This window comes from Phycodurus eques, chromosome 1 (genome assembly GCF_024500275.1).
Source record: "Phycodurus eques isolate BA_2022a chromosome 1, UOR_Pequ_1.1, whole genome shotgun sequence".
Classification (NCBI taxonomy): domain Eukaryota; kingdom Metazoa; phylum Chordata; class Actinopteri; order Syngnathiformes; family Syngnathidae; genus Phycodurus; species Phycodurus eques.
In genome coordinates this window covers 22,975,756-22,991,160 of record NC_084525.1, presented here as the reverse complement: position 1 = coordinate 22,991,160, position 15,405 = coordinate 22,975,756, and the positions used below count along the sequence as shown (strand labels likewise).

Genomic DNA, 15,405 nt, shown 5'->3' with positions numbered 1-15,405 from the left:
ACCATGCCTATTTACTCTTGTCAAGTGGCCCGTTGCCAAGGTTTTGAACGTTTCGAACTGCAGTATTCTTCGACATTTGTTGTTTTAAGGTTTGCAATCAAGTGCAGTCAAATGCGATCACAGATACACCGTTTGCTGCCTGGGAGTGTAAAAAATGTGATGTGCTACACTGAAATAAGATGAGAGGAAGATTCACTGGTTTAAAAATACACCACGAATATGCTTATATAACAATTGGGACGTCAGGGTTGTTTACAAGTGGTAGTGCCAACGTTATTGTTGCAAATTCATTCCAAATCAACAGAAATAAATCATTTTTTAAGCTTGATTTATCTGTGTATGTATCATGTGGCAGAACTTCTACTGTGTTTTGAACAAACATAATTTTCACTGGCTTTCAATGGCTCTTGTTCAGAGGTATGTACAAGGGGCGTGTTTTGCCATGTTTGAATGATCAAGAAAGCCAATAGGCGGCCTCGGAGCTGGATGATTGACAGGCACGCCCCCCTATGACTCAGTGTTCTCCTCTGGTTTTGGAGCAGCCCGTCACATGTTGTTTTTCCCCACAACCGCACCAGTCCGAGGGCAATCTTGCTCGCACCGTTTTTTTGTTTTTTTTGGTAATGACTTTGAACACAGCAGCGGACACGTCTGTCATGGATCAAATGAAAGTAGCGTCGTAATATCTTGAATTTGGCCGAATTCGAATTGACAAGAGAGATGGCGAGTCCCCCGGGGGCGGTGGAACACCTGTTATCTCACGGCGTGAAGAAGTGCGGCTACTTGAGGAAGCAGAAACACGGACACAGGCGCTTTTTCTTGCTGAGGGAGTCCGCTGATCACTCGCCGGCTCGACTGGAGTACTACGAGAGCGAGAAGAAATGGCGGAACAAGGGCGCTGCCAAACGGGTGATAAGTTTGGACTCCTGCCTGTGCGTCAACAAGCGGGCGGACGCCAAACACAAACACCTGATCGCCCTCTACACCAAGGACGAGTACTTTGCCGTGGCTGCGGACAGCGAGCAGGAGCAGGAGAGCTGGTATGTGGTTCTGACTGACCTCCTCGCCGAGAGGAGGGTGTCCGACAGCCCCGCTTCCACCTCCTCCCTCGTCGGCTTTGAAGAGTCCAACTATGGACCCGTTAACCCAGCGACAGCGGCGTACAAGGAGGTATGGCAGGTCAATTTAAAATCCAAAGGTCTGGGTCAGGTGAAGAACCTCACGGGAGTTTATAGGCTCTGTTTGTCCAGCCGAACCATCAGTTTTGTGAAGCTGAACTCCGAGACAGCCGCGGTATGTTTACAGCTCATGAACGTCAGGAGATGTGGCCACTCTGACAGCTTCTTCTTCATCGAAGTAGGGCGTTCAGCAGTAACTGGGGCTGGGGAATTCTGGATGCAGGCAGAGGATTCGGTGGTGGCCCAGAACATCCACGAGACCATCCTGGAAGCCATGAAGGCCATGAAGGAGCTCTCCGAGTTCAGGCCCAGGAGCAAAAGCCAGTCGGCAGGCACCAACCCCATCTCGGTGCCCACGCGACGGAACCTCAATAACTTGCCCCCGAGTCAGACGGGCCTGGTGAGGAGATCCAGAACAGCCAGCGCGGCCGCCGCATCTCCGGGGGCGAAGTTCGCGTCCTGCCGGGTCAGAACCTCCAGTGAGGGTGACGGAAGTGTGCCGCGGCCAGTATCCATGTCGATGCCTGTGAACGGAAGACCCGCCAGTCCAAACGCTGGTACTCAACTCAGCAGGTCCCACACTCTGAGCAACGGGCGCACTTGTAGGATGCTCGAGTCATCCTCCGACCTGCATTACAACCTGTCCATGCCAGTGCCCAACTCCCCTCCCGCCGCCTCCATCCCCATCAGCATGTCTCCTGGGCATAATCTCTCCACTCCCAACAAGGCTGGACAGCCTTTTAGTTGCAGCACCTCCTTCTCCGGCTCCCTTAGTGACACCGGCTTCATGCTGTGTGATGATTACAGTTGTAGTCCAGTCGAATCAAAGTTCCTCCCCCTGATCCGCAGTGACACACCCGACTCCCTGTCGAGCACCCCTTCGTCCCGTGACATGAGTGACCCTTGTGGCTACATGCTAATGGTGGGTGCGAATGCCATTAAGTCGAGGGCGGGTGGCGAAGGGGTGGTGATGGATAAAGCTTACAGGAAGCGAACACACTCCCTCACCACGCCACATCAGCAGAAAGCGGTGGCGCCGCTGTCTTCTGCATCCCTGGATGAGAACACACTCATCCAGGCCCGTGATGGACACAACTCTCATTCTGCCTCACCTAAAATCTGCTACCCAGAAGATTACGGAGACATAGAGATTGGCTCAACCAGAAGTTCTAGTAGTAACCTTGGTGACGATGGGTACATTCCCATGACTCCAGGTGCGGCGCAGCAATCCGGAAAGGTAGACAACTACGTGCTCATGAGCCCCATGTGTGTGTCTGCACCAAAGCAGATTGTGAACCCCAGAGTGCACCCTCACGGGGCTACCAGCAGGTGCTACAAGACCAGCTCCCCCTCCAGCATCTCACTGGAGGAAAACGGCTACATGAGAATGTGGCGCGGCTCCAAGTCCTCCGTGGAGAGCCCAGACAGGAACGAAGAATACATGAACATGTCACCCGGAAACCCACCTGCACTCCAGCCCTCCCCTGACTACTATATGGGTTTAATGGCTGGAGAGCTGACATCCATCAGGTCGGCTTACCAGCCCAACTCCCTCTCCCTCCCCGCTAAAGTCCAAGCCTCCAACAACGATGAGTGCAACCAGTATGTGTTGATGAGCCCTCAAAGTTCGAGGCAGAGGGCAGCGGGTATGGACTACTATTCCATGATGCCACCTGTTGCAGCTCAAGACTCACCGTTGAGTCCTTCAACAGCTTCTCCAGACAGACACAGCCTAGGTCAGAACCTGACCCACAGAGGGAGGCTCAGCAGACCAAACAGGCTTTCCCTCGACACTCTCAGGACCCTGCCTAGCATGCACGAGTACCCCCTAACCGGAGAGCCCCGCAGTCCCGGAGAATACATTAACATCGACTTCAGTGGCACTCGAATCTCTCCGCCTTCAACGGAGTCCACAGAGAGCCAGTCGTCATCTTTGAGTTCCAGTTACGAGAGTTCCAGAAGGCCCTGTCTGACTTCCTACATCAAACTTGAGATGGCCTTGCAACCGCCAAAGGAAGCTGACACTCTTGCTGCACTCCCAGACCTATCCTTGTGTCCCAGCTCACAGGAGGATGGAGTGTACCATTTGGATAGAGAGAAAGAGCCAGGAGAAGGAAACGGGGGGAGGAATGACTATACTGAGATGACGTTCGGGATGACCAGCTCACCCCCACAGCTTGTTCCTCAAAACACAACAAGGTATGTTGGTTTTCTTTTTTTTCATTTTTTATTTTTTTTATTTTATTTTATGTTTGAAACCACGGACTGTAGTTGATTCATGAATGACCACAAGCTCAAGCAAGTTCAATATTTTAGGGCACGTGACTGATCATATCTAGAGGAAGTAGTGGCTTTCAAACAGGCTTGTGGCTTATTATACTACAATGGCACAAAATGGGCCTCTCCTACGGCAACAAATTGTACACATTGATACTAGGCATTGGGCCAGTTTCGACGTATACCGTGGTTTTTCAAAAGTCATGGTTTCAACACTGCTAAAACTTTCCGTCAGTGGTAGTTTTTTCCCCCCTAAATATTTCAAAATAATACATTTAAGAGTTGTAAATGCAATTCCGTGATCCATGAAGTCTGGATATTTTTGCTCACAGTTATCACACCGTCAGAATTTGATACCGGCCCAGGCCTAATTGATAGTCAGCTCAGCGGTAGTAAGATCTTTAATAGTGTGTTGGATTTAAGGGTCTATTTTGTTGTAATTGGCTTCTCTAGTAGCCAGAGCAACAGAGGGAAAAAGGATTCGCTGGAGGAGCCAGCTGTCCCAGAACAAATTGGAGTCTTCCTCCTTGGGGCTGCCTCTTCGTCTGTACTCGACCCCGACTCCTCTGCCAAGGTGATCCGCGCCAATCCGCAAGGACGGAGACGCCACAGCTCTGAGACTTTCTCCTCCACGACCACTGTGACACCGGTCTTCCCTTCGTTTGCCCGCGGTGAGACCGGGAAGAGGCACAGCTCCGTGGAGAACATCTCATCGCGGAGCAGCGAGGGCTCCGATGACGAGTACGGCAGCCCCGTGAACCGGCGGAACTCTGCTGCTTACCCAAACAGACTGAACTACATTGCCTTGAACCTCCTGGACAACAAATGTGATGAACTGGTTGTCTTCAACCCGACTAACAGCTGCAAACAGGGAATCAATGGATTACACAGCACGCCATATGTCTCCTTGGGCTTCAAGGAGTCTGCAACTACTGCCAAAGGTGAGACTTTTATTTTTTGCAGCCTTTGCCCGTAACTTTTCCTGGACTTCGCAACAATTACATATCACGAGGAAGGCAAACATGCACTTCAAAAAGTGTCTGTCAATTTCACATACAGTACCTAGTGAATATATTGTCTTTAGGTGCTCTACTGAGTTTATTTCTAACTCATAAAAAAGGAAAGGAACACCCTCGTACAGACACAAAAACAGATTGTGAATTCAATTATGAAAGGGAGTGTGATTAAAAATTCAACATTATTTTAACTTCCTCATCAGCAGAAGGCAATACAAAGTCTCTTAGACAAGGTATCATGTTATAAATTACAGAAAATGGTGATACATGATCATCCAAATATCCTCTGTTTAAATGCTATTATTATAATTAATCATGAACAATAATAAAGAAATAGTAATCCCAAGTAAACAACTGGTCATAGTAAAACGCCTTAATTTCTATGACTTTTAAACCTCTTTCTGATTAAACCTCTTTCTGAATTAGTTTAATTTTGGATGTCCTTGTGCTCTGCTTCCAAACTGTACATTTGATGACTTACTGTTTGTTGTAATGTATTTTTGTGGCCACAGTATAAATCTTGAAATTAAATGGGGACTTAATGACATAACTGGAGGCATGCGATTCTGCACCTTATGTATTTTCACAATAAGAAACCATGTGGTTGAATCCTAACATTCACCCCCAGTAAATGAAGGCAGCACTAAGCTGCAGTGAAACGTGACTGGGCCGAGAACAGTGAAGTAAACAACCCTGTGAGTGAGCGTGACGCTGCTGCGGGCGTAACCTGCAAGCGCTTTCACTCACAGTACAGTTTGTACATAACTTCTAAGAATGAACTGAAATCAAAGCCAACAATTATTTCTCAAAGAAATCCGTCATTCAAGTGCTTGGAGCAAATACTTCCCTGTAAAATGGCAAAGAGGTTCTAGTTATCGTCTCACGTTTCTGTGGTTTGTAATTTACAATAAAGAATTCCTCGTCGATATTAGATTTTCTCAAAGTTTTGGTCATTGGGCCGAAGGTAATGCCGGCTTGTTGTTTTTCAGTCGGCTAGGCATTAAGGATATGTTGCACATCGATGCGACCTCTATGGACCCCGCACCATATGATCAATACTATCCCAAAATATCACAACGAACAAAACAGGCCAGCATCCGTCGGAAACCGAGAGGGCCAAATGTCGTGAAATTCGAACCTGACCACCACTGTGTGCACGGTGGGCTCACACATTTCTGTGAACCCTCAAAGGCTGGAGACAGCATGTGGAACTTTGAGAGCTGACATGTGTGATCTGGCACAAGTGAATATCTGTCCTTGAAGGCAAGAAGGGGAAATAACAAAGTGGTTCTGTTTCTATGCGGCATTGGGTAACTAACTCTCTACCGTTTCATTCACTACTTGAAAAATATGCAGCTCCACATCAAATATAAATTGAGAGAGAAATCTGAAAATATAATAAAAGTATTTTCTAACAACAACAGCGATGTGATGTAATTATTAATAATCGGTTTTCTTTCCTGTAAAACATTACACTGGGCAAAAAATAATGAAAATCACAAATCATAAAAATAAATAACAGTCATAACAGTTTACTTTATTAGATCAAAATACTGGTCTATTTTAATCCTTAGCAAATAATAAGTCATAAATAGCCCTTTTAACATGTTTTCCATGTTTTTAGCAACCATAACAGACTGATGGAGTCCAATCTCAATTTGTTTTTTTTGTAAAAAAAAAACACACAAAAAAAAAACTGTTGTTGCAACAATTGGCAATAACAATACTAAAGTTAAAAAAAAAAGAATAAATACAAATCCTCAAATGTTAACCTGCGCACATATTTTTGATTCCAAACTTCCAATCTGCCCCTTCTGGCATTCGAGTAAAGGATTTTATGAATACTTTTTATGCGTACAAAAAAAAACATTATCAAGTGCACATTACAAAAAAATGGAACTATACCCATGTGTGATCATAAAAAACAAAACAAAAAAACATGCAATGCTGTGAACCTGAGCTAAAAATGTATGGACACATACATGTTAACATATTAAGTACCGTAATGTCTCGTGTATAATGTGCATTCCCGCTGCACTATGATTGGATGCTGTGTCCCGGTAGAACACGCTCTACTACTTCCAGTATGTGACTTAAGTGTGGCGGCGTGAATGTTTCCCACTAACCCTAACCCACCTTAATCCTAATCTTAACCCATCCTAAACCGCTTTAAAACCCAACCCTTTCCCTAAACCTAACCATAACAAAGTTCTTTGGTTTTTTTTTGTGTGAGTGTGATGTTTGGGCTTCCCTGTTGCAGTGGGGTGTGTCCTGCCTGGAAACTAATGTATGTGGGAAACCTAATAACGCATCCATGACACACTAGCATTGGTACATAAGATAACTCTTAAGCGCGGTGCGCACCGTGTGGCCGCTCCACCATGTGTCACCAACATATTTTCTCATCTTCTATCTCACCCAAAAATATGATGCACACTCCCCCACTATTTGCAGGGGATAGGGACTGTGCCTAGCCACAAATGGCGAACAACTACAAATTGATGCAACCCACAAAATGTTTTAAAATTGCCTATATTAATACCGATAGGTTAAACAGTAAATATACAACAAGGTATAGTCACAAAACATCCATACATCCATTTTCCGTACCGCTTCTCCTGACACGGGTTGCGGGCGTGCTGGAGGCTATCCCAGCTCACTCTGGGCGAGAGAGGCGGGGTACACCCTGAAGTGGTCACGAGCCAATCGCAGGGCACGAATAAACGAACAACCGTTCGCACTCACGTTCACTCCTATGGCAATTTGGAGTCTTCAACGAGCTCACCATGCATGTTTTGGGGATGTGGGAGGAAACCAGAGTACCCGGAGAAAACCTACACAGGCATGAGGAGAACATGCAAGCTCCACACAGGCGAGGCCGGATTTGAACCCGGCTCCTCAGAACTGTGAGACACGTTTCCCAAATAACACAACAGACATTACACTTGAGGGAATATGTATTTTTTCAAGTTGTGGGCATACTTTCATGGCCAGTTGCATGTTATACTGGTAAAACCGGTTGAAGTTATTTATGAACAAGGAAGTGCAATTCCATTGAAAAGTGAGAATCATCACTGAATTAACTCATTCGCTGCTAGTCGCATGATAACATGGATATTTGAATTCAACAGCTGTCAATGGGAGTGAATTTAAATGTTCAAACTGTGCTTAAGTTGCAATGGCTTACATTTTTTTTTTAAAATCCAGTATAGTACATTGTTCAGTTGTATTTAAAGGTCCCATATTTTGGCTATTTAGACCCCCATGGAGTGACTCTCCAACATGGACTTTGTGTAAAAGTGTCCATTTCATTTATAAAACAATTAGGTTTTGTCACACTAGTGTCCAGAAAAGGCCCCTCTGACAGCTATTTCTTCTGTTTGACCCAGTTCCCGCTTTGGCCATATTTGGCTAAGACTGTCCCCTTTCCTCTGATTGGTTTAGAAGTGTCGTGTAGAAGACCCAACCCTCACCACTTGCCAGAGCACACGTTTGTTTTGTTGACAGTGCTGGTTTAGGGGCAGAGAGGTAGGCAGAGATCTTCTCTAGTGACATAAATAAGTTTGAGAAATTCGAATGACCTGATTTCAGGCCTCTCGGCAGAAAAACATCTGGAGCTCAGGAATGCGTGGGTGATTTTAATTCATATTTCACATGTATACTAAGGCACCATAGAGCCAATATAACAACCCAACTACTAAATCAATTTTGTTTGGTAAAATATTGGACCTTTTAACTTTTAATTTTTACAGATCTTTGATTTGAAATATTGAGGTATTAATGTCATTTATGTTCATCCATCCATCCATTTTCTGAGCCGCTTCTCCTCACTAGGGTCGCGGGCGTGCTGCAGCCTATCCCAGCTGTCATCGGGCAGGAGGCGGGGTACACCCTGAACTGGTTGCCAGCCAATCGCAGGGCACATACAAACAAACAACCATTCGCACTCACGGTCATGCCTACGGGAAATTTAGAGTCACCAATTAATGCATGTTTTTGGGATGTGGGAGGAAACCGCAGTGCCCGTAGAAAACCCATGCAGGCACGGGGAGAACATGCAAACTCCACACAGGCGGGGCCGGGAATTGAACCCGGGTCCTCAGAACTGTGAGGCTGACGCTCTAACCAGTCGGCCACCGTGCCGCCTAATTTATGTTCAATACATTTTAATTGAATCGTTATTTAAGTACTTTTTTTTCTTTCCATTTTCCTACATTTAAGTGCAGTGTTAATGTTCAAATCGTGCATACTGTTACAGTAGCTTACACTTTTACATCACATGCAAACCACTTGAATGGGTTTGAAACCATACCGACCAGTTAATTTGGTCTGCAACTGAAACGCACCAAGAGGGAAAACAACCTAGAGTTTGATTAAAACCAACCATTGGGTGCAAGTGTGAAAGCACCCTTAGTTAATTGCATTTTCATCAAACTGCTAACGCTTTGAACTGGACATGTGTGCTCACAAAGACATATGCTGCACACATGCGTATCCAAAAACATTAGGGCCACATCACCTGATACTCTACAGTAGAAAACATCCATACATGTAATGTAACACAGCAGGCAAATTGTGTGACATTTTCCAGTCTCTGTGCATAGTGTGCTTATGTGCGGTGTGTATGTGTCTAGCGGGATAAAGTAGGCTGGGATGTTCCAGATAGACGTGTGAGCCGCTCGATAAGTGAGTGGCCAGCGTAGTGCCGGCCTTGGCTCCAATGAGATTATATCCTCTGCAGGGCAGATTAGACAGCAGGCCTTGATCAGATGCTGCCTACTATGGAATCAAAGCATGTCTGGATACAAGCTTGTTTATAACATCATGATAAATATATTGATAGAACTAGAATGTCAGAACAATCCAGTCTAACTTGGATCTATCTTGTACAGTGGTCTATTGAGATACGAGTTTAATTTGTTCCATGTACTTAATGGAAATGCCATGATCTGTTCGAGCCTCTCCCCCCACCAAAAAAACTGCAAAAATGTGTTTTTTAATGGAGAAAAGGAAAATAGCGCTCGATTAATATTGTACTTTATAAAAACATAGAGTATTAATATAATCAAATTAGAATGTGAATTAACTACAGGGGGGGTTAATATAATACTGCCATACAGAGTAGACCCAAACAATTCAGTCAACACTACTTTCAGGGATTCAACAGCTTCGATATTTCTTTTAGCAGAGGAAAAAGAATATATGCCTGTCAGTATTGTGATTTTGTCCATCTACATGTGTTGCGGTTTGTGTTGAATGTTACATGACTTTACATTACATTTACATTATCTGTTGGTTGCAGGGGCAAGTTGTTTGATTGTTTTAAGAACACCGCGTGAACTGGTAATTCTCTTTGTCTTATGTTTAGTTTGACAGCAAATTTCAATTTCTATTTCTCTTTTTTTGGGGGAGAATTGTTCACCATCTGCCAAATTGCTGCTTTTTGTGAAGTGAGTTAAGTTCATTGCAATATATAACTTACTCCATATTTGTTTTGCTATATTGTATTCAGGGTTCGTACGGTCATGAAAAACCTGGAAAAGTTATGGAAATTGAAAATGCGTTTTCTAGGTCCTCGAAAAGTTATTAAAAAATCATTTTGGTAAAGTCATGGAAATCTTGCGCAGATATTTAGGATGTCACGGTGGATGACTGGTTAGCACATCTGCCTCACAGTTCAGATGAATGGGGTTCAAATTTGGCCTCACCTGTGTGGAGTTTGCATGTTCTCCCTATGCCTGCCTGGATTTTCTGCGGGTACTCCGTTTTCCTCCCACAGCCCCAAAACATGCATGGTAGGTTGATTGGAGACTCTAAATTGCCGTTATGTGAATGTGGGTGCGAATGGTTGTTTGTTTTTATGTGCCCTGCGGTTGTCTGGCGACGAGTTCAGGGTGTACACTGCCTTTCGCCCGAAGATAGCTGGGATAGGCTCCAGCATGCCCGTGAGTGACCCTAGTGAGGATAAGCGGAAAATGGATGGATGGCTATTTAGGATGCGTACAACATAAATAGAATGGTGTAACATGCAATTGAAATTGACAGGGAAGTGCAATATCATGTGATGTCACCACTCTGATTCAGGCAAGTAAAACAATAAAATACGTCTTATGCCAACATTGAGGTAGCTAACAAGTTAAACTGGAACTGAAACGGTGGGTTAAATCAAATGCAGATAAGCATTCATTTGTGACTGGCCAAAGTTTTGACCTATGTATATATTAGAGCTGCAGCTATGGAATATTTTTAGAATTATTGTACCGATTAGCAGATCGATTAATCGAAGTGTTCAGATAAAATTAGATTTTGAATTAGGAAACAACAAAATGGTGATTGACTTGGGAGTTAGTAAATGAGAGCATAGAGTTGGCTGTTGTGAGCTGTGGTTAGCAGTTAGCTGTTAACTGGCCAGTCTGCGTACTGTTAAGTACCTGGACATCAGTTGTGGCCGGAGCAGCTAGTGTATGTGCTTATTCCATATTTATTTTGTTCAATAAAGCGATTGAAAGTATCGGCATTTGTGTGTTACACATTACAATGTGTTGTAACTAGCTGTGGTAGGCTTGATTAAATGGGCTAATCCTCCGAAATACCTTGTCTTGGCGATAGTAGAAGTGCTGTTGTGGTACGTTAGTTAGTTGTGCTCTGCAATTGACACATTACACTTTTTCTTCTTTTTTTAAGTGTGAAATGATCCCAAAACTTTTGACTTTGTCTTTTATGTACGCTTGTCTCCTCACTAACCACCATCGCATCAACTTATTTTTACATGGGGTGGTGCTGGAGTCTGCAGTAATACGTGGGGGAAAATGGACACTGCGAAGCTTCAAGGCAGAGCTTTTGCTTCGACTTTGTTTTGTAATCATATTATCGAGTTATTGGATTAATCGTTTTAGCCTTAGCATATGTTAACATAATTTATTCTGTACAAGCATTGTATTAATATAGGTCGACATTTTCCATTGTTTGCGAATAAAGTGTTCCACAACATGCAGTAATTATTACACAATTGGTGTAGCTCTGCACTTCATTGGGTGCCATATAGCAATCCATGCTCACAGCTTCTAATTGGTCGTCCTCTGCTCAATTGGTGGCCATAGCAACACAGCCTCCTGACTAAGATCCCCCAGCCTTTCACCCATCACTCTACATCCCATATTATGTAATAATGACAGTTGCTGAAATGCTACCGAGCTTCGCCTTTCTGCTCGCCATCATTTGCGTGCCTTCCCCCAGAGAATCAACCGGCGTGTCGCCAGTGATAACATGAAACACGGCAACCTGTCGCATCCATGTGCAATGTATATAGGTGGACGTGGTGTGTGTGTGTGTGTGTGTGTGTCTATATATATTATATATATATATATATATATATATATATATATATATATATATACAGAGAGAGAGAGAGAGAGAGAGAGAGGCTCTGATAATGGTTGGATGGATATATATATATGTGTGTGTGTGTGTGTGCGTACGTGTGTGGTGGTGAAATTGGAATCCATCCTTTGTCTGAAACAATTTTCCAAATTCCACCCAGTATTGGATGGATTAACAGTAGTTGAATTGGTCCTTTATTTGATTTAAAGTGTCAAATAATTTTTTTTCTCTCATTTCTTCCAGATTGAAGCAGTCATCTGTCCTTGTGTTCAACATGACCCCTTTTACCTCTACGACCCCATGAGATGGCATGCAACCTCGACGCCACACACACACACACACACACACACACACGCACACACATATATATGTCTACAGTAGGCCACCGTTTATGCATGTTGGCGAATTAGCTAAGGGTAAGAGTGTGTGCGTGCGTAATGGAGCACCAATTCAGTCAGTGAACACTGTTACCATGAAACCTGGCCACCAGACTGTATGAAGTACACTGAGTATAGAACTATATTTGGTGAGTTTATTTATTTTAAGAGGACGAATGTCTAGTGGGTACCACCCAATGCCTTAAATGTCTATATTCTCCATGTTTTCAATGAAATAAGAGATAAATATTCTATTACTGTATGTCTGTTTGGACTTCTATATTGTTATTCGCTTGGGAAAATAGTATTATTTCAGAAAAGTACATTGAAAGTATTTTCTTAATTTGCTATTTATTCTCACAAGATTATTTTTTGTAACCAATATTAAGAAGATATATTTCTAAATATATACAAAATTTATCTGAGCTACATGACACCAGCCTGCAGCCTGATGCTTGCTCCATGCATGCAGGCGCTGTCTTGCTATGATGCCATTGAACGGTACAAAGGTGTATTGAAGAGAGGAGCTATACTATGAAGGCTGAAACATCTGGCACCACCATGGAAACTCTCAGGGGGTCTGCTGTCTGTAAAGCACCGGTTCTCAAACTGTGGGTCAGGGAGCTGTAGCTTAGGGGTCCGCTGCAAAATTATTTTAAATAAATTAAGTTGTATCATTTAAAAAAGTGCATACCTACCTATGGGGTCCGGCCAAAACAGCATAATAAACCAATTACTTCTCCCTACCTTAGCTTTAGGCCAATTAAAAACGCTGATATGACTCTGTGACGATACATCACGTAAATCTTACATCCCTGCCTGAATGTTTATTTTTTTATTTATTTTTTATAGACTAATAGGCATATTATTACAGGAATAAAGTATATTTGCGCCTCAGAAAAAAAGGTGTATTTTTTGGATAATATGGGTCGATAAAAAATAAATGCATCTTTTCCAGAATTATTGGCGTAGTCTTGCAAGCATAACATTGTACAGGGGTGCCTTAAGACAAGAGTTGAATTCATTCCGTGACCACGCTTGTAACACAAGTGACTTGTATCTGAAATCATCTCTGCCCATTGTATGAAAGGAAATGGCATTAATCTGTTCCAGACTCATCCAAAAATCTTTGTAATGTGTTTTAAATAAATAGCACTCTATAAAAACATACTTAGTAGCATAATTAAATAGAACGTAAAGAATTAAACTGTTTTGTGGCTCCTTCTAGTCTGCATGACTTGGCCACCAGGGGAAGTATAATATAGACAGACACATAAAGAAGAGTTTCACAACAAACTACATATACTGCTGTAACATTAGTTGTTTTTCGCAGACGATAAAAAATATACAATATGCCTGTGAGTATTATGTTGTTTGTCTTGATGTGTTGATGCACCTTTTGTGTTCAGATATCCACGTTAAAGGATTATAACGCGACCACATACGTAGATGCTATTCGTTAGCCGCTCTATGACGTTTTGCATTGTTTTAGCATTAAGCTAAGCAGACTTTCTTAAGGCAAAGCTATGTGGTAGCTTGAAATACACATGTAATTTTATTTGTTTTAGGTTAAGTTTTACAGCAAATTTCAACTGGCAGTGGCATTAAACAGCTTGAAGCGTCTTTTAAAAAAATAATTGTTCAGTATCTGCCAAACCGCTTTTTTACTTTATCTTGAAAAGAAATTCTTGTTTTCATCATGACAAAACTTATTTTTCTCTCTCAAAAATAGGTACCTTTTTAATTCCTATGGTATTTAGGGGTATAAGTAGTAGTAATCAGCCTTAGCATTATGAGCGAGTTGTCAGAAAAATGTCTCCCCTGTAAGGTATTCCGGGACCCAAAATGTTTGAGAACCACTGGTCTGAAGAACTGAAAATATAGATGAGATTAAAGCGTAAATATCTAATAGTTGTCACTCAAAGAGCTTTTAAGATGGATTCTACACTGGCTTATAATAAGAACGGCATCGCTGAGCGCCACCATACTTCACGGTCTATGCACACCATTTGTCTTTGCATTAGCATCAAAGCTAACATTACTAATCACGCTACATCTCATTTATTTGCACTGATTTTGCATACTAAAATGATAATACATCTTAGATCTCTTACCTGTCATTAGATGCTTAATCATCTGACTCAATTATCAAAGTGAATGACACTTTTAAGCCCTCTATTCATGTGATTGCAGTATTCAGTTTTCCCTCTAGTCTTAAAGCGGTCAATATTAGATGTCCTTCCTCCATGGTGTCATACACATGTGCCGAATCCACCTCCACGCTTTCAGGGTACTATACAAAGAACTTGAAAACCTTAGAATCAGGTCCCAAAATATCAGAGCTGGCTATAGGTTTAACAGTTTTATGACATTAGAGCTGTATACCATGATGGTACTGGTATTAGTATTTATTAACTACCTGGATGTGAATATGGTGTAAATAGACAGAGTTTAACTGAAAACAATTCTACTGAGTACAGAGAATTAATAAATATAAATTTTACCTGTGCTGCATATATACACTATTGCTGTAAAAATGTTTTCGCAAACGTAATTATTATTATTGTGTTCAGTTTTTACAGTGTATTGTATGCTTTCTCCTTCAGTCTAAAAGCAAAATATTTTAATATAAAAATCAATTGCCTTGTTGACAGACTTTGACCTAATAGTATAATATGCAATAGTGACATGAATATGATGTAGTTTTTAACAGTGGAACCAAATGTAACAAACTCGTTTATGATTCTATTTGGTTTGGTTTGCTGTTGTGGTTCCAAAAAATATATTCTTCTCACCAATTGTTTTGTCTTCTGTCAGTCTTCCATTGTACATACAACACTATGCTCTATTGTGACACAAGAAATTATAACAATTTATGGATTCTGGTGGTCAATTATTGCTTTGATCTCAATAGATTGTGCATAGTGACCTAAATAAATACATTTAAACCAGTACCACTGCTTTCCTTGTTTGTTTTTCAATGAGGCCCATGTGTAATGAATCATTCCGTAATGTTCTTAATTTCCATATTAAAAATCATTGATCGTCTCGTGTATTTTAATTTGTAGAGATGGTGATTATTTTTTTTTCTTTTCCTTTCGGCTTGTCCCGTTAGGGGTTGCCACAGCCTGTCATCCTTTTCCATTTAAGGCTATCTCCTCCTCTCGAACACCAACT

At 42.3% G+C, this 15,405-nt stretch overlaps 1 protein-coding gene across 1 annotated transcript; it reads left to right on the top strand.

Moving 5' to 3' along the window:
* Window positions 1–540: 540 nt before the first annotated feature.
* On the top strand, window positions 541–15,180 carry LOC133406055 (insulin receptor substrate 2-like). The gene is made up of 3 exons (XM_061683302.1): window positions 541–3,377; window positions 3,909–4,396; window positions 12,095–15,180. Exons 1-3 carry the CDS (start codon window positions 721–723, stop codon window positions 12,097–12,099), a joined length of 3,150 nt encoding a protein of 1,049 aa, XP_061539286.1. The 5' UTR covers window positions 541–720; the 3' UTR covers window positions 12,100–15,180.
* The last annotated feature ends 225 nt before the right edge of the window (window positions 15,181–15,405 follow it).

What these genes read in the sequence shown, in the direction of transcription:
- LOC133406055 (XM_061683302.1), top strand. Translation starts at nt 721, where the DNA reads ATGGCGAGTCCCCCGGGGGCGGTGGAACACCTGTTATCTCACGGCGTG. An exon ending in GTTCCTCAAAACACAACAAG is followed by an intron (nt 3,378 to 3,908) that starts GTATGTTGGTTT and finishes TGGCTTCTCTAG; the next exon opens with TAGCCAGAGCAACAGAGGGA.